The 21,805-nt window shown below is 47.5% G+C and overlaps 2 protein-coding genes across 4 annotated transcripts in view; one reads left to right on the forward strand and one right to left on the reverse strand.

Annotated features, from left to right (window-relative positions):
* Positions 1-250: 250 nt before the first annotated feature.
* YIPF5 (Yip1 domain family member 5) lies at positions 251-6,549 on the reverse strand. Its single transcript, XM_035338248.1, has 6 exons — positions 6,373-6,549; positions 6,111-6,234; positions 4,432-4,601; positions 3,028-3,173; positions 1,829-2,010; positions 251-1,299 (listed from the first exon to the last, which is right to left on the reverse strand). The coding sequence occupies exons 1-6, from the start codon at positions 6,503-6,505 to the stop codon at positions 1,137-1,139; spliced, it is 918 nt and encodes a 305-aa protein (XP_035194139.1). The 5' UTR covers positions 6,506-6,549; the 3' UTR covers positions 251-1,136.
* Positions 6,550-13,126: 6,577 nt separating this feature from the next.
* KCTD16 (potassium channel tetramerization domain containing 16) overlaps positions 13,127-21,805 on the forward strand; it is a 59,153-nt gene continuing 50,474 nt past the window's right edge. The window contains exons 1-2 of one of the 3 annotated variants that reach the window (XM_035338244.1): positions 13,127-13,628; positions 13,895-15,045. In XM_035338244.1, coding sequence (XP_035194135.1) covers positions 14,214-15,045 — 832 coding nt within the window. In that variant the 5' untranslated portion in view covers positions 13,127-13,628; positions 13,895-14,213. The other 2 variants (XM_035338246.1, XM_035338245.1) reach the window with 2 other exon arrangements.

Raw genomic sequence — 21,805 nt, forward strand, 5'->3', positions numbered from 1 at the left:
AGAATTAGCAGGTACTTATGTGAAGACCAAGCATTTTTGCTTTCCTACTTCCTACACTTGTAAGACTTCCTGTAAGCATCTAATATCACAAACTAGATTAATTTTACATTACAAACATAAGTATGTATGGCTGAAGCAAATATCAAATCCACTGAGTACACTTTTAAATATGATTTTGCTTCCATATGAAAGCTCCTATGTTAATAACCAAACTCCATTCAAAAGTAAAGATTAGAAAAATCAAACACCATTCTCAAAATTTAAGGAAAATTTAATCAATATACCTTACTTTTACAGTAACTACAATACTGACAAGCATAACATTTTCAAAATGGTGTTTTTCTTGGAAGTAATGCAAAAGACATTACTCTTTGTCTACTAATATGTGCACCATTAGGGGAAAATCCTCTAGTTGAAGTAATCTTCAGAAATTCAGGTTAACGTAACTACTTAGACATCCAAATGTATTCATATTTCAAATGTGACAGAATTGCAGATCCTTTTAGTTTTTAAAGCATCTGTTTCCTAATTCATAATTTCAGTATCTTAAATCTTGAAATACCATCACATCAAATGAACAAGTAAATGAGACCAAACAGCTTAAGTGTGTGTTTGTTAAAATATAGAAATAATCGTTTGTGTTCTTCTGTGCATTTTCCTTTTGGCAAGAGGGGAGAGGAAATGGGTTATTACTGCATATTTATTCAAAGAGAATTTCCAAATCCACATCATCTGTGGTTTTGTTAACTTCTATTGATAACAATCTTTCAATCTGTAACTGCATCCCTCCTCCCTCCCTCCCCTGAAAAAAAAAAACCCTCCCCCCTACTCCCCACCAGCTCAAATAAACAACTAAAAGTTACTTTTCTAAAGATAGAGGAATGGGAAAGAAATTACATTAACTTGATAAGCATGAACACTTATTAAAGCTATAGACACCTTAGGTCAATTGAGAACAGTATTCAAAGTCCTAAAAAAGTGAACACAAGACATTTGTTCCAGATGATTTAAAACTGGTCTAAGTTTTGTGATAGCAACACTATACAGGTGTTTGCAGCCGCGTCTGGTCCAACTAAGTATTCCAAGTTGACGTCTTCATTTTGGCCCACTGGAGTCCAACAATTTGGACAGTCTCTTCAAAACACAGAAATGAGAGCAAAGACTCCATACAATAAAGCACAGGGGTATGCTACTAGAAGTTGCTGTCCTTCCATTGCTAAGGCAGAAATGAAGATTTTGGAAGCAGAAAAGCTGCACCAGCCAATGATTCCAGCCGTGAGGATAATTCCCATCATTCCCCTGTAAAAATAAAAACAGTAAAGATTTCAGAACCATATTATTCAATTATTACAACATAAAAAAGCACCTTTGCACATCTGAAACATGATATAGTTTCTTTAATACCTAAACATCTGAAACTTAGGTATTAAATAAAGAAACTATATCATGTTGTTCCTTGCCGCTTTTCAGTTCTAATCTCATACAGTTATGAAGAATCACACGGATTTTCTCTGTTCGGCATTGTTTTGTATCTTAGCTTATAAGCTATCTTTCGACTTTGCAGGTAATAGTATTTATCGGATTCAACGCTAACTGAAAACAAACTTGATGTTGTTGAAAGAGTCCATGTATTTAAAAGCTGTTGATTGACTTAAAGAAAAGCAGTATTCACACCTTTTTTCCAGTAAGTTGAGACTTGTATTTTATACTTACTACAAATTCCTGTCATATTGAAATTATAAGCACGTTCATCACTATGAAACTTTCTTGTAATAACTTCGTCTCACAGTAGAGGAATCTATTATCAAGTTATAGTTTATGTACTTACTGCAATGAAAATACAATTGCGAAAGTGGAAAGTAGGATCATGGGAAGGAGACAGTATCCAAGGACACTGGCAACGCAGCCAAATGAGACGCCTGTCATGCTCATTAAGTTCAGGAGACAAAACATCCCTAAGCATCCGATTGCACTTATTCCATACACATAACCAAACTGAATTTTACCAGCCTGAAAGTTAAGCAGAAGAGTACATGTTAATTAACAGAACAAGTAACACCTCCCACAAACAAAGGGAGAAGAATTAATATTTACAGAGTATCTTCATCTTCTCCATCGTCCCTCCAACCACCAATTCCTATATTCAAATTCAACATGCAATATTTTCCCACAACATGAATTCCAGGACAGCTGTACATTTTGGACACCCAAGAGGCACATCTGTCCAAAGTTTACATATTTCAATAAACAGATTTTAATCAAACTGTTATTTGTTGATCTGGCCTACAAAAGTCTATGAATTCCCCAGGGGTTATAGAATCATAGAATACCACAGAACCACTGAATATCCTGAGTTGGAAGGGACCTACAAGGATCATCAAGTCCAACTCCTGGCTTAAGCAACTAACCTCTCATGGTGATCTTTCTCTGAAGATGTCTTGAAATAATAATCTTCACAGGAGTAATGTTTAAGATTAGAAAAGTTTGGAACTTCTCTACAAATCGAGAGCTAAAATGCCTTGCACTAAGCTCCATAGCGTTGTAGAACAATGTAAATTATAAATAAAAAGCAAATATTAAAGCAGAAGATAACAGACAACTCAGAAATACAATGCATGATTCTGAAAGTAAAACACCTCAATCTCTTTAAAAAAGCAGTTAAAAAACTGAGAACATGAGTCACACACCCATATCTGTCAACAAGGGAACCGTATTCCTCAGAAGTAGGCTATGGAGAGAAATAGGTATTCTGATGAAATAAATGGCATGCAAAAAAATATAAACTCCAAAGCTTTGACTTAAAATCCACAGAAGAAAAAGGACAGTGAACTCGCTAGCTTCAGCAAGCGCTGCATGAAGCCCCAGCTCCTCTCCCACCGAGCTATAACTCCTGGTCACAATGTGATTTTTGTGGCCTCTATGCTAAGGAGTCGGTTCCAATAAGCCTACAGGTAGCTTGGCTTTTTCCTCCAGTGTCTCCAGGCATATCAAAGCGCAAATAATTATATTTGGCAGTCGATGTCTTACCAGTAATAACGTGGCTCCAAAAGCTAGGCAGAAGACCATTGGTCCAGCCAAATCAGTCTCATTCATGATGCTGCCATCCGCTACTTTTAACGGGTGCAGCACTGTTAGTGTCTTCTGCCAGATGTGGTCGAAATTGATCCCCAATTCTGCAAGTTACATGAAACAAACTATGCATATTTATATATTTTTTTCTTCTTGCCCCTGTTTGCTTCACTGACAAGTTTTCCCTGCCCCTTCACTCTTAAATCTCCTTCAGGAACTATCCTACAGGGACCGGGGAATTGAGTCATTCCCTCTGTCCTCGAGCTGCTGAGTGTGCTGCTTCCACAAATTACAAGCCTCAAACATTCAGCAGTGGCAGGCTGGTTTCTAAAGAACCAGATAAGGCCTAAGAACAGTGTTCTCTGCCAGACCAAAGTTCATTTAGCCCAGCACATTGTCTCTGTAAGTGGCCAAAAGGAGGTATGCATGGAGGAGTATCAGCAGAAAATATGCAGATTCCCCAAACATTTCCCAAGTCTCTGGTGAGCAGTGGCTCAAGGATTTCAAATTCAAAGTAGTTCCTCTGTACTTAGTTATGCTCAGTGGATTTCTCTTTCACAAACCTCCTATCCTGTTATTGCATCCACTGAGAAAAAACACAACCATCCCTTTTAACACTTGACGTATTTTACAGCTTCTTGCAGCTAGATAGGTTTTTGCACAGCTGTGGTCAGATTGGATGGATGGAGCCTTGAAATCCTATTTGCCCACCCCAGGCCCTGGGAAGCATCTACATAGACAAATTAATTCTGTGAATAACATAAACAAGCACAGCTGGGTGGAAAGAAAATACGAATACCTGCCTCTCTGACCAGCAACAGTAAGGGCTTCTTCAGTTGTTTGGTACTGAACCATGATGTATATGAGCTGGCAACTCAACTACAGACACTAACTACCTAACCATCCTGGCATTTGGCACACTCTTTATTCTGCATAGGAATTTCTGCAGAGTACAGCACTCCTCTTTAGCAATGCAAGATTTACGTTCTCATCACAGAATCGATGGCAATTAACAGCATCAACTTATTTTCACAAAAAAATGTACAATTTGCAACAAGTATTATTTGCAGCAACAAAATTAAGTGTTTTGTCTTAAGCATTGTATGAAGTCGGGCTATTAATTATTATGCCTTCCACTGAACAGAGAGTATGAAGTAATAAAGCATAATGCTAAAACTGTGGCCAAAAGTTCACACAATAACACACAAATTATATACTGAAATACAGGTAAATAACAAAAAACTAAGGAGAATTTCAAGTCAATTGTGTACTTCCAGAAATAGGAGAATACACACCCTACTATTCAAGTTATCCCCAAACCGGGAGGAGTTTTGGATTTCAGCCACAAAGCTCAAATTCTACCTTCTAATAGAGGAGGCTCATCCTCAAAGTTACTTCCATAAAAAGACTGTGCTGAAGTTGGAGTATACGTCTGTGTCGGCTGGTAAATCTGCCCCGTGTACGGCTGCTGCTGCATCATCTCTGGAGGGACGAATCCACTTTGCTGAGAGTACTCATAGCCCCCATACTGCCTATAAAGAATGACAGCACGTTATGGACGGATAGAGAATTGCATTTTAAACACCTCCCTGCACAAGTCAAAGCTTTTTTTCAGCAAATAAACCACAGCAAACAGATCTGTCTTTCCCCCTCTTTTCAGTCACATTCAATGCTCCCCTACTCAAATTCAAGCATTTTAGGCACTTAGCCCCATTCATCTGTTCAAACCATTAATAACAACACTGACGAGCTAAAGACGACGTACTGCTATAAGCTAAGCACAATAATTATCATTGTGTGTGCTTTTGTATTGCTTTTTGCTTTTAAGTCAGAGGCCTGCACAAATGAGCGTTATCCATTGACTGAATTACTACCACCACTCGCAGACACACAGAAGAGTACTTAAATCGCAAACTCACTCAGTTGTCCCTTAATTACTGACAACTCACTTGATGCCAGCATTAATTTACAATTGAGAACGTTTACTTGCAAACTCACTGATAGAGAACAAAGTAGCTCGTACTATCACCTTCACTGCCCTCCATATTAAAAAAAACAGAACTATTTTCCTTTTCACTTACACACCATGAGCATCAGGTAGTGTTCTGACGCACAAAAAGGAATTATGATGTGGATTCTAAACGCAGTGACATCTACCTGGAGGACATGATGCTGGAGGCATGGGGGGAGCAATTTTTCAGTTTCTATTTGACATGTTTTCAGATACCTGCTAACAAATTTATACTGTCTTTGCAATACTATTATAGATTTCATGTGTATAAAAATATATAGACATATAGGCTATAGACATCTTAAAAGAAAGTAAGCCTCTTCAGAGCTATCTTCTCTTCCGAAACAAACTCCTAAGTTATTCTTGCCACTAACGGTCTCTGAGTCTGACTACAAAGGCCTCAGTAAACGTCTCCAACAAATTTAGAACTACGGAAACATGAACATAAATAAGGAAAAGCCAGAACTCAATCTCCCTTCTTTTCTTGTGCCAATACAGTCCAGCCTCATGACAGCACAGTAGCAAACGGGATGCAACACGCATCAACCTGTTCTATCTATCACAGCAACCAAACTCAGGTCCCGTACCTGCCAAAAATCCTCAGCCTGGGACTGCAGACACACAAAGGACTCACAAGAGCCCCCATGACCTAGAAAAGTCTGCCACAGTTTTCTGCTAAAGCCTAGAAAACACCACGAACGATGCAGGCTCATTTATTTGACACTGTGACTAATTTTCATTCCCTGAGTAACCGCGTTATGTCCTTAGGGATCAGTGATAGTGGTCTTCCAAAGGATTATTTATATTATTAAAATTTCTCATGTAACAGCTTGAGAGTCCTGCCTTTACCTTAAAACACAGACCACGAGATATTTAACGTGTAACTGCTATACGCCTCCATGCACAGGACATAAGCTACAGAGGGGCACTGCAGCAGGGCTCGCTACGGGCAGCACCTGCGGTGCCGGCCCCGTGCCGAAGGCGGCTCGGGGCAGAGGGGGCGGCCTCAGCGCCCCGGGGCCGGGGTTACCTGCCGTAGGGCCGGCCGCCGCCGCCGCCGTAGTCGTAGTGCTGGGCCTGCTCGTCGATGCTGTAGCCGGTCTGGAAGAAGTCCGTGGTGAAGCTGTCAAAGCCGGACATCTCCCGCACCCTGCCTGCGGGAAACACCAGGCGAGTGGGTGCGCGGCCCCCCAGACCCGCGCGGCCCCCCGGTGCCTCCCCCGGCCCCCCGGTCCCCCCTCCCCAGGCCCCCCGGCACCTCCCCGGTCCCCCCGTCCCCCGCCCGCACCCACCACGGCCCGGCCCGGCCCGGCCCGGCCCGGCCCCCCCCGCCGCGGCGCTGCGACGTGTCACCCTGCCGCCCGCCGCTTCCGGGGCCGCCGCGCATGCGTACGGGACGCGCAACGGGCCGCCCCCAGCGAGCATGCGCCGCCCGCCCCGCGCGCTGCCTGCGTGGCGCCGCCAAGGGGGCGAGGCCCGGTGGGGGGGGGGGGGGGGGGGGGGGCGGTGCGTGCGGCCTGCGGCCTCACCCGGAGCCTGCCGCCAAGCGGCGTAGCGCTTCTCCTTCTTTGCAGGGTTTTTTTACCCGTTAATCACCGAAATAAACGATGTTTTGAGCTCTTGAACGGTTTCTTTTCTTGCTTAAGGCCACGAGTGGCGTTGCCCGCCGGCTCAGCCTCTGCCTGCGATCCCCACAGGGCTCCCCGCGGGCAGGCAGGGCTGGCAGGGGCTGCGCGGTGGCGGTGCCGGGAGACGAGGAGCAGCCCCCGGTCAGCGGCAGGCCTTCATACCCCTCACGTCACCACGTTCAATAAAACCGAGCATTTTCCCGAGGCCTGATAAAATGCGTGCAGGAGCTATGGGTCTGCTGGTCCTCGTTAAAGGCAGCTGTTGACCTGCGCCTTACAAATAGCTGCAGGAGCAGGAATTCCATGGAACTGAAAAAAAAAAAAAAAAAAAAAAAGATGACTGGGACAGCCCAGGATGGCTGTGAAATAGCCTGGCCTACGAGAGGCCTGAGGAGGAGATCCACAGGTGGTGGTACGTGACAAACAGGAGTGAGGTGGATCCAGCCCTGGGGGGACACGAGGGGCTAGCAGAAGCCGGACGCTCCATTTATCCTTCCAGTTCCATTGTTTTGCTCCTTTTTTTTACTCAGCCCCAGGGGAAAAGCTGCTCTCTGACTGCTAATTAGAATTCATTTTTGTTAGCTACCTCAGGTACTCGTGGAGGGCGCAGGGGGAAGCAGTGTGCGCTGCTGACTCAGATGGGCTTGTTGTGGACAGAGCCGGGGAAAACCCAGCTGAAGCAGCTCAGCTGAAACTTCGGAATGAGCTGAATCATAATTGCCACTCTATTGTTGTTGTCGAATAGGTAATGAGATTCAGAAATGTTTAGTTGTGCGTGCATAAACAGTTGCAGTCCCATGCGTGATGTAGGTGAACTTCTGACGTGCGTGTTAGAACTGAATGCTTACCACTCAGGCACACGAGCTTCTGTAAGACCCTTTTTAAAGGCTTTTTTTTTTTTTTTTTTTTTTTTTTTTTTTTTTAATTCACTCTGGCTTAGGACACAATTACAGTTGTTTTGTTACAAGCTTTCATGGATATAATCTTCTTCTGCTGAGATTACTGTATTTGAATGTTAGTCCTGTTACCAGCCGCTCCTGCAGAGCGGGCCTTGTGCAGGATATCCAGTACCTCCTGGGAAATAGGCATGTCTGTAGAACTGGATGAAATAACGATGTAGGAATTATAGTCACAGATAACACAGAGATCAGGAACTACGGTATAAGCTGCTTCCTGCAAATTTATAGTTCAGGTAAATTAGTGTTTGAAGGCTGAGGAGATCCATGCTTTCATGGAAGAGCCGTAGAGTGAGCAGGATACAGCTGATGCCGGCGGCTTAGTGCCGCTTTGATGAGCTGTGTGACTTGGTTGCAGATCACTAGACAGTGAAATTAGACCCAAATTCCAGACAGCGGGCTGTTTAATTGTGATTTGATGGTGAAATGCTCTTTGGCTAGAAATCTGTTTGGATTTGCTTAGATTATTAGAATTTGCTCACAGCTTAGGCTTGAGCTTTCATTAATTAACTCTCTGTTTGTACTGGGCTTCCTAACATGACTTTAGGGTATCAGTTGTCTGCTTCAGCTTTGTGGGACAAATTCACACTTGCCTGTAGCAGTGTGTTGTCTGGTACAGTCCTGTGGGTCCAAGGAAAGCAGTATCTTGCAGCTGCACAGCTATTGTCTTCTTGCATGACTTGGAAAGTGCATCGTGCTAGCCAGCGCTAATAGGAACGGGGAGAAGTTCATCCTTTTCATACCTTCTCCCCCAATATGTTCTTTCTGGAACTACATCAGAAAGCCCTTTTTTTTCTGGTGAAGATGATTTTACGAGGGCTTGTTTGAAAATGAAGACTAAACAGATGTAGAAATGCATCAGTTTCTGCCTGACAACTCTTATTAGAGCGGGAACCCACAGAACGTCTCTGCAGGTTGCCTGCGAGCAGCAGCTCTCACCCTGCCCGCTGGCGCAGCCTCGTTGCCTGGTAAGGCACCAAACGCAGCCCCTTTCCTGAGGTTACATGGACAGGGAGCAGATACCTGGTTTTGTGATTGAAATGGGAAGATGGGAAGAATAAAAATACTCATAAAATCAGTGCATGGGTTACACAGTGGCAATATCAAAATAATGCTACCCAGCGAGAACCAAAATCTGTACTGGCTGCAACATTGAAAACCACGCTGTATTCACACTGGTGTAAATAACAGGATGATCGGAACCGGACTGAAGATAAAACTATTTTCAAAGTACTTTGGTAGTGTGGGAGGAAGGGAAAAAGGAAGAAGTCTGTTGAAGAAAGCTCTGCTGTGGCAAAACTTTTAAGAGAGAAAGCAAGTCCCTTAGCAAAGGGTGATTGAAAACAACAATTTTTCTTTGACTTTAACGAGGTTGCTGATGTGAGTGCATATGAGGTCTCTGTCTGCTTATACGTGCTGGGTGTATTGAAGTGTCCAACGCACACGGGATTGTTTGTGTAGCAGATTGCTTTGCTGAACACCCTCCATGAAATTCTACAGGATTTTTCATGCGATATATCAATTCCTGGTTAAAATGTTACCTGACGTACAATGACTGCTACACAAATCAGTAGAATGTGATTCCTCCTCACAAAGCAATGGATTTGCTTTGGGCTTGGTGTGTGATGAGAGGAGCACGCAGTTTTCTTTGCAGGAGCTGTACCCACATTCTGTATGTTACATGACGGGGAAAAAATAATGTCTCGTGTTTCCTGCTTGAATTATCGGCCTCACACAACGCCTGTGCTTACATGCTGAGTGGCTGTGAAAGCTATTCTTCCTCTTCGCCTTTTTTGATGAAAATACATTATGCACTTGAGTTATGAATAAAAGATCAAGGGCAAAACTGTATAATGCTCTACTATGTACTTCGTAATAAACCCTGCTTTATGGCACTCACACTTCTGCTAGCAGATCCTTTTCTTGGGGAGATCCTGCCATTTAGAGTTTCTTTATGCCTTTTCTCCAAAGCGAAATATTTGTTAGGTTGTCTTATTCACACCTACTGCGAAATTTCAGTGGATGAGATTTTCACTGTATGTAATTCACACTGCTGGATCAGTGGACAACGTGTTAATTTATCTCAGTATCATATTTTTTCTTGCCTGGCTCAGTTCTTGGGAACTCAGTTTCCAGAGCTACCTTAGGGATGGGAAGACCACTCTGCTCCAGGAAGGCTATACATCTTTTCTAAACTGCCTAGGTTAAAGGTCTGTTACTCTGCAACAGCCCGGGGTTTCTTCCTGCCAGGACTGTGTTACTGTCCTTTGCTGTGGATTGAGTTTGGACTGGAAGTCTGCCTGGAAGCGCTGGCATCTGCCTGCAGGACGTGGTGGCTGGTTCTCCATGAACCCGTGTCCCTTCACACTGCTCTGACAAGAGGCCACAGCTGGGCCCAAACCATCTCCTGGGGCCAGATCTTCCTTTGCTCTTCGCCACGCCACCCTCCTCAGCAACTGTGCTCTTCTCTGAAGCTTGGGAGAGTCTTGTCCTGCTGCAATGGGAGTTACAGAACACACGGCTGGAGGCTCCTTCGGTGCACCACGAAGTCACTTCTAAATCAGAATGTAAGTCTAGAACTGAAAACTTTACTTTTTTTTTTTTTTTTTTTTTTTTTTTAATTTTAATTTTTAAATTTAAAAATCCCCCAGAGTGATGGAGTGATGAAAGTTCCCATGTGGCTTTTTAGCTGAAATCTTATGTCCAAAATCCAACTTAGGTATTTTCTTCTTCCCAGAATTACTCCCTCAATTTCTGTTAGAAATCATTGCTACTTCTTTGAGCGCCTTGAAGTTCAGTGTGGTGTTTAAATGCTGATAAGCAGCCCCTACATTTCTCGTTATGCGTGGGTGGCTCGATTCGTATTTATAGCTGTGTGTTCGCACTGCGCGCTGAAGGGTGATGTGTGTACGTACCATCGCTACTACAGGCTTAGCTGAATACTACCCTTTCTAACATCCATTGCTGCTTCTTTTTAGACACCTACCCTTTTTTAGCACCCACAGAACTTGATGAAGTCAGTTGTCCCATGATTTTGTGAAAGCTTGGATGCTAACATAGCACTTTGTCATAAGGAATGGCCTCAGACCTGTGAATGATGTCATATCGTTGGTGTATCGGGTTTAAGCATAGCTCTGCTGTGACTTCTGGAACATACGCTCTAGGCTTGGGCTAAATTTTTTCCTAGCTATATTGAAGGTTATGTAGGCATCTGTTAAAAGTGGGACATGCCTCATCCTCCTCCTTTTGATAGATGCTGCTTTTCTTCTCCATCAGAGAACTGTAGCTGCACTTAAATGAGCTGCTTTGGTTTTGCAGCTGAATAGGTGAGGTCCTTCGTGTGGTCCTGACACACATTTTACATGTAGGTCACCGGTGCATTTGGCCCAGATTTTCAAGTTTCACTCTTGTCAGGCAGCGTTTTGATGGATTTGGCCAGTGCCTTCTGTTTAGCAAGGAAGCATTCTGTGATGCTTCTACTACTTCTACTAAGTCACTGCATCAAAGGAAATGGTACTATATTTCATTACAGTAAGATGATTGGAGCATCCTGTGTAAAGAAATAAAAGTAGGAGTTTAATTTCTTTCATTTATTATTTGAAAGGTGCAGAAGCAGATACATTTCTAAAGCTGTTGTGATTAAAATTCTAAGGTTTTTGTTCTTTTCAAAGGGCAATTCTGATTATAATTTTTCCAAAAGACTTAGAGCTTAAAAACATCTGTGTTCACTAATCACCCGGTATCGATGTCAGAATCCTTCACAGAACCTTATCCTCACTCCATTGCCGGAGTGCCTGCGCATCAGACTTGCTGTGTAGTTCCCACTTCTGCCCAGGGGACCTCTGCCACCCGCCTGTGATTGGGACCGCTGTGTGATCACAGGTGTCTCTGGTGCGTGTTTGAACAAGGTCAATTTTTACTGGGCACAGGGAATTGATTCTCCAAGCCCTGCCAACAGGACACCACTGGCTTTATGAAAAATGATTTAAATATTGTTAAAGCATATTAACTAACATTAGTAGCTGAAGTATTTGAAAAAGCTGATGCAATGCTCCTTGGTTTGAACCAGGGCAGCACTAATGAGCATAAATCCCAAAGGAAGCGTATCATTTCATCTGCCTGGTCATGCAGCCGTTAAACCTGCATGCCTTGACTATGCCAAACTCTTAAAGCGATGAGCACATCTAAGCTAACGTGTCCTCACATCACACCTTTACGTTTTCGTTCTAAGGACGAGAGCACTTGACAAACACTTCTTCAGCTGGCCTGCAGGAGCCGCGCGTGAAGATGCGCAGTGCTTTGTCTCGTCCTGAGCTACAACGTGCAGCCTCTGTCGCGGTCCCAGATGCTGCTGGTTTGAAAATTAGGACTGAGATCCAGAAGTGAGGGACAGATCCGTGGCGTAGGACCTTGGCTGTTGCTTCTTAATTAGTGAATTAACCGGGGTAAAAAGCAAGGGGTTGATTCAGGCTTGAAATATGAAAAATCTGTAAGTACTCAAGTTGTGTTTTTCTCCCTTAGCCCTTAGAGTGGTACTTCTTACGTTTAGCATGTGGTGGTGTTGGTTTCTTTATGCTTCAGGCCCTGCTCTCAGAACCTGGAGGTGTCGGCAGCTGCGGTGCCACCCGCAGAAGCTGCTGGGCTGGCAACTTGCGCACACAGCGATTCCACTCCGAAACCTCCCCTCGGGTTTGTGCAAGGTTTGCACGGAAGGCTTGCTGTGTTCCCTGCTGGCACCCCGAGCAGCCTCACCGTGCCAGGGCCGCTGCCCGCTGCGGTACCGCTGGGCGCCGTTCCGCGGGGCTGCGGACAGCCGGGGGGGGGACCGGGTCGGTACCTGCGGGCCCGGGGCTCGGCGGGCGCTGGGCGCTCAGCCCGCAGGGGGCCGGGGGCGGCTGCCGCGAGGTGGCGGTGCCGGCACGGACACGGGCACGGCCGCGGGAAGCGCGGACCCGGCCCCTTCCCCTGCCCCTCGTGCCCCCGCCCCCCCGTGCCGCTCACCCGCGGGGCAGAGCCGCGGCCCCGCCGGTCCCGGTGTCCCCCCCGCCGCCCCCCGGCGGCCAGGCACGTGCGAGGGGCGGGGGGACACCGGGTGGGGACACCGGGAGGGGGTACCGGAGGGTACCGGGGGGTGGCCGCGGGGATCTCGGCCGGCACCGAGCGGCGGGGCGGGGCGGGCGGGGCGGGGCGGCCCCGGCGCTGTCCCCGGTGCTGGCGCGGTCCCGGCCCCGCTCCGCCGGGATGATGCAATCGGCAGCGCCCGCCGCCGGCACGGCCCCGCGCCGCCGAGCGGAGCCGCACCGAGCCGAGCTGGGCTGAGCCGAGCGGAGCCGCGCTGAGCCAGGCTGAGTCGCACCGAGCCGGGCTGGGCTGAGCCAGGCTGAGCCGCCCCGAGCTGAGCCGGGCCGAGCCGAGCCGAGCCGGGCTGAGCTGAGCCGCACCGAGCTGAGCCGAGCAGCGGGAGCGGCAGCCAGCCCGGCGCAGAGCAGCGGAGCGGAGCGGACCGTACCGGAGCGGAGCGGGCAGCCCCGCAGCGCCCCGGACCATGTCTCCGCCGCCCCCCGGCCCGGGGCCGCTGCCGCCGCGGGATCCGGCGGAGCCCGGCCGCCCCTAGCGCGGGGTTTCTGCAAGTCATCCGCCCACCGCCGCCCTGCCCCGGCCCCGCTCCGAGGACCCCGGTCGGATTTATTGGGGTTTTGTGCTTTTTGCTCTTTGCTTCTTCCTTCCCTCCCCGTCGTGCTGTGTGTACCGGTTCCTCTCGTCACCTGCCGTGGTTAACTTTTCTGTGACTCGGTTTAACTCTTGAGATCTCCGTGGATGTTGCTAAGAGCACTTCTCTTGCCTTTGCTGCCCCTTGCCGGGACCGGATTTGGTACTAAGCGGGCTCTGTGTGCCTGTGTGTGTGTTCTGAGTGTCCTGAGATGTTGCTTTCCTGTTCAGAGCTGTGCGTTACTTGTAACCAAGGTAAGAGCTGCCCTTCCCGTTGCCTCAGCTGCATGTCTCAATCAGATGCCCGTTTAAAGATGAACCGTGTGTTGTCTTTAAAATGTGGGGTCACACGGAGTCCTTCCCTTGGTTAGTACTTGTGAAAAGGAACGTAGAACTTGGCAAAAATAGATCTGCTTAGCAGGAGAGCTAACTGCTTTCAAAAACCATCGGCTTCTCTCTGTTGCAATTTCTGGGATGCGTAAGAGAATAATTGGCGTCTTATTTTGTTTTCCTTTTAACAGACCCGTGAAGGATCATAGGCTTGGCTTGACCTTGATTTTGATGGCTTTTTGGGAAGATCTGATGATGTGATTGCATTTTGTGAAGTGATTGCTCTCCAGCCCCTATGGCTTAGGATACAAGCCACTTCTGCCACACAGTTACTCATGGACAATTCCAAATTTTTCTAGACAAACTTTTTTTTTTTTTTTCCTTCTTCGTCTTTTGTTTCCTCACTTTCCTTTCACCCCATTTCTCCTTAATGTTGGGAGCCTTATTCTACACTTTGCTGTGATCGACCGTCCTGCTGCTCCTTGCTGCTGGTTTCTTTTTTAGAATACAATGGCTTTAAGTGGCAACTGCAGGACTTACCTTCCTGCGCGGGAGCAGGGGACCGGGCTGCACTCCTTCCCGGAGGTCGTGGAGCTAAATGTGGGTGGCCAGGTTTACTTCACTCGCCACTCCACCTTGGTTGGCACCCCTCACTCCCTGCTGTGGAAAATGTTCACCCCAAAAAGAGACACAGCCAACGATCTGGCTAAGGACTCCAAGGGAAGATTCTTCATCGACAGAGATGGCTTTCTTTTCCGCTATATTCTGGACTATCTCAGGGACAAGCAAGTGGTTCTGCCCGACCACTTCCCAGAAAAGGGAAGGCTCAAGAGGGAGGCTGAGTACTTCCAGCTCCCGGACCTGGTCAAACTGCTGACTCCCGAAGACAGCAAGCAAAGCCCCGACGATTATTGCCACAGTGACTATGAAGAGGTCTCCCAGGGAAGTGACACAAGAATATGCCCACCCTCGTCGCTCTTACCATCGGATCGGAAGTGGGGATTCATTACCATTGGGTACCGGGGGTCATGCACTATTGGCAGGGAGAGCCAAGCAGATGCCAAATTCAGGAGGGTCCCAAGGATTTTGGTTTGTGGAAGGATTGCTCTGGTCAAAGAGGTCTTTGGAGAAAGTTTGAATGAAAGCAGAGACCCAGACAGAGCTCCAGAAAGGTACACCTCCAGGTTTTATCTCAAGTTCAAGCATCTAGAGAGGGCTTTCGACATGTTATCTGAGTGTGGATTCCACATGGTGGCCTGCAACTCCTCTGTGACGGCTTCCTTTGTCAATCAGTACACTGACGACAAGGTCTGGTCCAGCTACACTGAATATGTCTTCTACCGTAAGTACAAGGCATTTCTAAGGGAGGTGTAACTGCCTGTTCCAAGCCTGTCTCTGACCGTACGGTTCTTAAAGCCCAGAAAGTGCAAATTTCCTCGTGTCTGCTGCGGAGCGAAGCTTTATTTTGATCTGGGGCTGATATGCTTCAGGTTTAAGCTTGCAAAAGGTAAAGCAAGGCTGAACTCGGTGCCTTGGTCTTGGCTAGGTGGCAGCACAGACTGCCGAAAGCGCCCATCCCCGCGGCCAGGGCTCCGCGCCTCGGGCTGTGCGGCTCAGCCAGCCGGTGGGTGGCCTTGCGCACCTCCGGCGTGCGAGCGCGATGCGATGCGAGCCTTGCAAACACGCTGCAGATTTAATTACAGAAAACCTTCAAATGGGATTCAATTTGCAAAGGTAAAAGCTGCTTGATAATAGTCAGGCGTAGTCAGCCAAGCCATCTGTCAGCAAACCCGACACACTTACATGCAGGGAAGGGAAAACAAAATCCCGTCCCCCTGGCTGCTTTTCAACGGGGAGCCTTCTCAGAGCCAACTGATGTGCTCTGAAATGAGGGCTCGGAGCAGAGAGAGGCGAGTTGCTGTGCCTTGTTATGCAACATGCCTATGAAAAACAGTCCTCATAATGAGAAGTATCTGCCCTGCTTACTGCAATCACATCAGATCACATACTGTTGTGGTAATTTTAGCTGATAGCTCTAGCAGGCTCATTAACTTTCTAAGTTGATATTCAGGTAGAGGTACTGTTACCAATGGTAACACGAGGGTGATTTTGATGCTATAATTCCGTATCAGAAAATCGTTCCCCAACTGCTGTGCTTAAATGTGCAAGAGGTTCGTAAGGATGTTTTCTTCCATTTTCATCTAAAGAGGGTGAAGGATGGAACATATTCCTAGTCCATTTGTACAAATGGGCTTTAGCCAGCTGCTGCTTTGGGCAGAAGGATTTAAAGAAGGATAAAAATTGCTTTGCCTGCAGACCTGCCACGCTGTGTGCAATGCTTACAGTTGGCAGGCTTGGTAATGTGGGGAGCTGACAAAAGTTTTAGATGAAAGATGTACCAGGAAGGGAGTAGTTGGTGTGTAATACTGGGTTCAGCGCCATCTACTCTTGTGTCTCGGCTCAACAGGCAACCCTAATCTGCTTATGTAATGATGCTTAAGTTAGCATCCTGAGGAGCCATCTGTATTTTTGACATGCATAGATTTACGTAAAATTAGTTTTCTAGATGGATTTCTTAGCAAAATGGTTCAAAGGTCTTGGATCGGCTCATATGCTAACAAGGATAGATGATTTCTATTATTAGGCTTCTCGTGTTTGAAAATTATAGTGTCTTGTACAAGTTAGAGGAGAACAATTCATGTAGTTAAAGGAATGAATTAGAATAAATTGTATTTTAAACTTAGAATCGGGAAAAAATTCTTTATAGGCTCATTGTATTGCTAACTGAAGAGAGGATGAAAGTAGGTTCTACACAAATTAACAAACACTGACTACTGACTTCCATATTACTTGAATTTTTACCTTCAACGGTTGCCTTCTGCTTCCACATTATTGCTGAGATGAGAGGTACCTTACAAATTTTGGAGAGTGGAATTCTGTAGCAGGCATCACAAAATCTCCCACCAATACACAGAACGCCCAATCCAATTAAAGTTCTTGGGAAGACGTATCCAGTCAACAGGTTTGCATTTGGTTCATACCAGCTTTGTCTATTTTTGACACTGGTACTGTTTCAGAGATGGATTTTTCCAAGGGTCCTTCCCTAGGTAAAGCAATGACTGTGATGCTGAACCACTCTTTTATCTCGATCCATCTCTCTCTGTTCACTTCGTGCTGGTTGCTGCTCGCTGTGCTAGAGCTGCTGGGGGCTGCAGAGGTTCCTGGCAGTGTGCGTGGGCTCTGGTCACAGCCGGGCACGGGGAGCAGCACGGTGCCTGCAGAATTCACCAGGAGCAAAAGCAGCCCCTTTCCAAACCTCCCAAAGGCTTTCACTTTAAACTTTGAGGACCAATAAAATTGACATCTGGCGTTCTGGTGGAATATTACAACTTCTCTGCAGCTGTTTAGCCATAATTATTTAATTAGAAGCTGCCAACTGTGTCTATATTGGCATTAATTCATCAAGCTGTTGCAGTCAGGTTAATGGTCCTAAACATGGGCGGCGTCTAGAACAACTGTTTAGGCAGATGCAAAGGTGGTCGTCACTGAGTGGCTCAGTAGCTCCTGCGAAATGCATGGCTGAGGGGGTCCAGAGCTGAGAAGGATGACTGTTTCCAAAAGAGGAAGAATAGAGGGGAAAACAGTGTTTTGATGCACCAAATACACAGCGTGCTCCAAATACTCCTCAGAAGGTAAATAGCTGTGGTTGGCATGAAGACAAAGAACATTCTTCATGTGCAAATCCTTCTGGAAGTAGATCAGATGGGCTGATGGGGGTGTAAACCGTGCAGCTATTCACATGGGTACAGTGTGTGCTGTTAACAGCGTTGCATGATTAATATTGTATGATGGTTTACCCCCTCGTTCAAGTTTAGGTGCTATTAAGGCTAATGGGAGAATCGTGTTCTCTGTGGAGGAGCTTTTCCCGAAATGCAGGGCACGCAGAAAGCATCCAGAACAGCAAACCTGCAGCTGTTTTGCTGAGTGGGTGGTGAGATGGGCTGCAAAGCCCGCACACAGGATGACAGTGCAATCCTGGGAGCGCAGCTGGGCTCCGCTCCAGCTTCAAGTAGGCCAAGGCGAAGCAGGGTTTGGAGACGGGCTGTGCTGATCCATTAGGCCCATAATTAAGCAGTTCTTTGAAACGCAGTCGCTGTGTGGTGGGTGGGCAGGAGCTGCAGCCTGTGTTCCTGCTCACAGGTGGAGCACGAGTGGAGGAACCGGGGAGGGGTTCCGCTCATGCTTCTTCTTTCCCTCCAGTTTCTGTTATGTCAATGAAATTAAAAAAAAAATACTACCTACAGTTGGATTTCTGAATTGAACTCTTTGGTGGTTTTCTCTCCTGTTTTGTCAATGATCTTGAAGTAAAACCCCATCTCCAAATACTCAGTTTTTTGAAGAGGGTGATAGCTTCTGCTTAGATCTTCATTTTAATCTGTTTCCAACCTCTACAATGGGATGAATCACAGATGCACCGGGGAACATCTGGTGCGTGCTGGGGGGTGGCGGTGGTGGTGGTGTTAAAGCATATGGCCTGGCTCAGCCTTCTGTAGCCTGGCCCCATTCCTGGCTTCGCAGTGCCAGAAGCAGGCTCTTTCTCACCATGTCCCGTAACCTACACACCAGCCCTTTTTGCTTGGATCCAGGCGTGCAGAGCTGCCAGGACCGTGGGTGACCGTCCTGCACGTGCACGCTGTGAGTGCCAGAAGTGCGACACGACAGGTTGGAGGTGGGGAAGGAGGAGGAGGAGGAGGAGGAAGAAGAGGAGGAGGAGGAGGCCTTAGCTTCAGGCAGCCAGTCAGCGACACGGCACTGTGTGTACGTGTCTGCAGAGCAGCTGGGAGCAGCATGATGTGGCTGTGGGGTGGGCTAGGGTGGGGAGAAGCTGCATCTCGGTGCCTTGGGGCATCGCTGTGCCCCCCAGGGCTGCGTGGCACGTCCCTTCTCTCTGCTTTTCAGCGGCAGGGATTGTAACAGGCTCTCAGAACAGTCCCTGGTGCAGAGGGGAGGTCTTGACTGCAGTGCATTGCGGTCACCCCTGCCTCTGCTCACATGGCTCCCCGGCCAGGGGCACGGCTCGCAGCACGAGGCGCCGGGTGCCCTCAGCTCAGCTGGAGCAGCAAAGGAGGGGGAGAGGAGAGACGCTAGGCAAAAAGGAGCAAATATAGAAGTACAGATGGAGGAAAGGGTGAGAAATTCACACACAATCTGGAGGGAAAGAACTAGGGAAAAGATGGGGGTACTGACAGTTACACCAAGAGAATTTGTTAGAGACGTCAAGCCTTCAATTTATCCCAAATGTTTCCCCACAACAGGCAGGTGGAGAGGGCTTGAGAAAAGCTCCTTCAAGTTCACCAGCAGAAAAGAATATGGAGGTTGAGATAGATGCCTGTCTCTGCCCTTCCTGAGGCCATTGGCAAAATCTGAGCAAGCGTGAGGCAATCAGAACTGGCCTGGTTCTCTTAAGCCTCGTCTTGCACCGGGCACTTCACATCTGTGTGCAGGTTGCAGCTCAAGCATCTGCAAAGGCTCCAAGGAAACCGTGGGGCACTCCTGGCCCTGCAGCTCCGATAGCCAGCAGTTAGCTGACAAGGCTCTCGTTGCTGAAGGACAGGCGCTGCCTCCACTGGCTCCAGCAGCAGTGCTAAATTCTGGCCCCCTCGCCTCCCTCTTTCACAAGGATGCTGGCTCGGTGTTGTTGTCACTTGCTGGTAGGAGGCTGAGGTATTGCTGAAGTAGATTTCAGACTCTGGGTTAAACAGAGGAGACCTCTTGGCTGGGGCTGTGCAGAAGGAAAGCTGAGCAGACACATGGTCTGACTTTTCTGGGTGGTCCTTTGCGGGGCCATGAGTTGGACTCAATGAGCCTTGTAGGTCCCTTCCAACTCAGATATTGTATGATTTCACGATGCTGTGATACCCTCTGCAAGGGCACTGATGGCCGTTCACTGGACACGCATCCCTGGGGCAATCCTGGTGTCACCCTACAACACGATCCCCTGGGAATAATGCAGCTAGCTGCGGCCAGCCCCTCTGTACGTGTGAGCAGAGCTAAAAGATGGCATGCTGATGTGCGTGTCGCTGACTCATAAACGAACTGCATGGTAGAAATTTGCCTAACAAGATGAACCCTCTTGTGCAGTGACACCTACAGCTCTGCTGTCAAAGGTTTAGATGTAGAAGATAAACCACCTCTTTTCCTATAGCTTCAAACTGACGGAGCTGTATGTTCCAGTAGTTTGTTTTGTCTGGTTTTAAATCAGCCAAGATAAAAACGACCTAAGAGATAACAAAATAAAATCTAATCCGATGAATAATGCAGTCTTCCTTTCCTGTAGGCAGGAGATGTTTGTTTCCAGGTAGTTATTGCCATTGTCAGTGAACCTGGTCCATCTTGCTGACCAAAACTCTCTGAGTGCTCACAAGGATGCTCGTCTGCACGTGGTGGGGGCGTAGCGCGGTCAGCCAAGTCTCTCAGCCTATTCACGGGAGTCACAGGGACCTTGCTCCCAGCTTTCTGGTCATCCTTGAGTGATGGGTGATGTTTTCCCACTTTGTCATGGCAGACTGAAAAGCCTGCAGAGGATATCAGTTTGATTAGAGTTGTTCCACAGATGAAAAATGCTATTATTTATTGGAAACCAATAATGTCAAACCTGACTGTTAGATTAGTCCAAAGATCTTCAGCTCAGTGGATAACTGAAGCAAAGCTTGGCGAAAAAGTGTACTGGTTGGGTATGGGGCTCAGGCTTCCTTGCAGTGATGTATGAATAGTGACGTTTGGGACCCAGCTGGGGTGGCCGTTCTGTGCTGGCCTGTGTCGCTGCCCAGCGTTCACGGCCTGGCTGGCGTCCCGTATCCCTTTGGTAGGACCTTCATCGACCCGAACGTTCAATATAGATGTTTAACATGAATATATAGATCTGTTGCCTTGCCGCTCTAAAGTACAACTTAATGGTGCACATCCTCCCTCTGCTGCAAGCCCTGCTCAGCAGCAAGGCAGGATTCCTGCCTGGAAAACACAAACCCGCCCGTGGTCGGAGGGCCGGGGAGCTCCCGCGGCAGGGCGAGCCCTGCTGGAAGAGGCACGGGCCTGGCCTTTGGTCTGCTCAGCTGCCTGATGTTTGTGACTCCCCTGTCGTTTCCAACCACCAGAAGGGCTGTGCAGGCCCAGTGCTGTACGGGGAGATGCTGGGAGCACTGGTGCTGTGTGGGGACACCCGCGGTGGGCTGTGGGCAGGCCCTCATGGCCCACTGCTGCAGGGCTGGCGGTCACCCAGAGGCAGAGCCTCCGCTGCGAGGTCTGTCCTGCTGCTGCTGCTCCGTAATCCAGAGAGCGACTGTGATGACTGAAGGATTAACGAAGCAGGGCTGGCATTTAGGAAAACTATCACTGTCTTTTAAGCTGCAGCCCAGCCACTCTGGAGCTGGATGTTTTCCAGGAATGGTGTGCATGAGATCCCACAGTAGGTTTCCATGGACTGGTCCCCTTTCCACGGGCTGGTCCCCTTACTGTGACACAGACGTCCCTGCAAGACGTCCCTGCTCTGCCTCGGGGCAGATGAGGAAAGGGCGCTGCCAGCCTGTGCCCGCCGGGTTCAGAGAGAGAATGGCTCGGCACGTGGGGTTGCGGCTTAGAGGTGAAAATGGGCTGGTCTCTGCGGAGCAGGGAGGAATCGCTCCCAGCAGCCAGCCTTCCAGAGCTTTGCTCCATCTGGTGGGCTCCGGCCTTTTTTAAAACTTGCTGAAATGTAGTGGTGGTTCTAAGGAAAAAAGAAATCAGAAAGAGCAAGGAGTGTAAATAAGAAAACATAACACAGATATTTGCCATTCAATGAATATCAGCAACATATTGTATATACAGACAAACACTTCCTTGCAGCAGGTTTTTTTTTTTTTCAAGTCATCCTGGATTTGTTTAAACTTGTAACCACAACATTTTCTCAGTTTCTTCTCCTTTTTTTCGGCTTTTCAAGTTCAAGTCTAACATACAGTAAATATAGAGACAAGAAGCAAAATCTAAATTACATCTTTGAAAAGAGTAACAGTAACCTTTTATGAATCTAACTCAAAGGCATTTTTTTATAAAGGAAGAAAATAGAC

This window comes from Oxyura jamaicensis, chromosome 13 (genome assembly GCF_011077185.1).
Source record: "Oxyura jamaicensis isolate SHBP4307 breed ruddy duck chromosome 13, BPBGC_Ojam_1.0, whole genome shotgun sequence".
NCBI classification, from domain to species: domain Eukaryota; kingdom Metazoa; phylum Chordata; class Aves; order Anseriformes; family Anatidae; genus Oxyura; species Oxyura jamaicensis.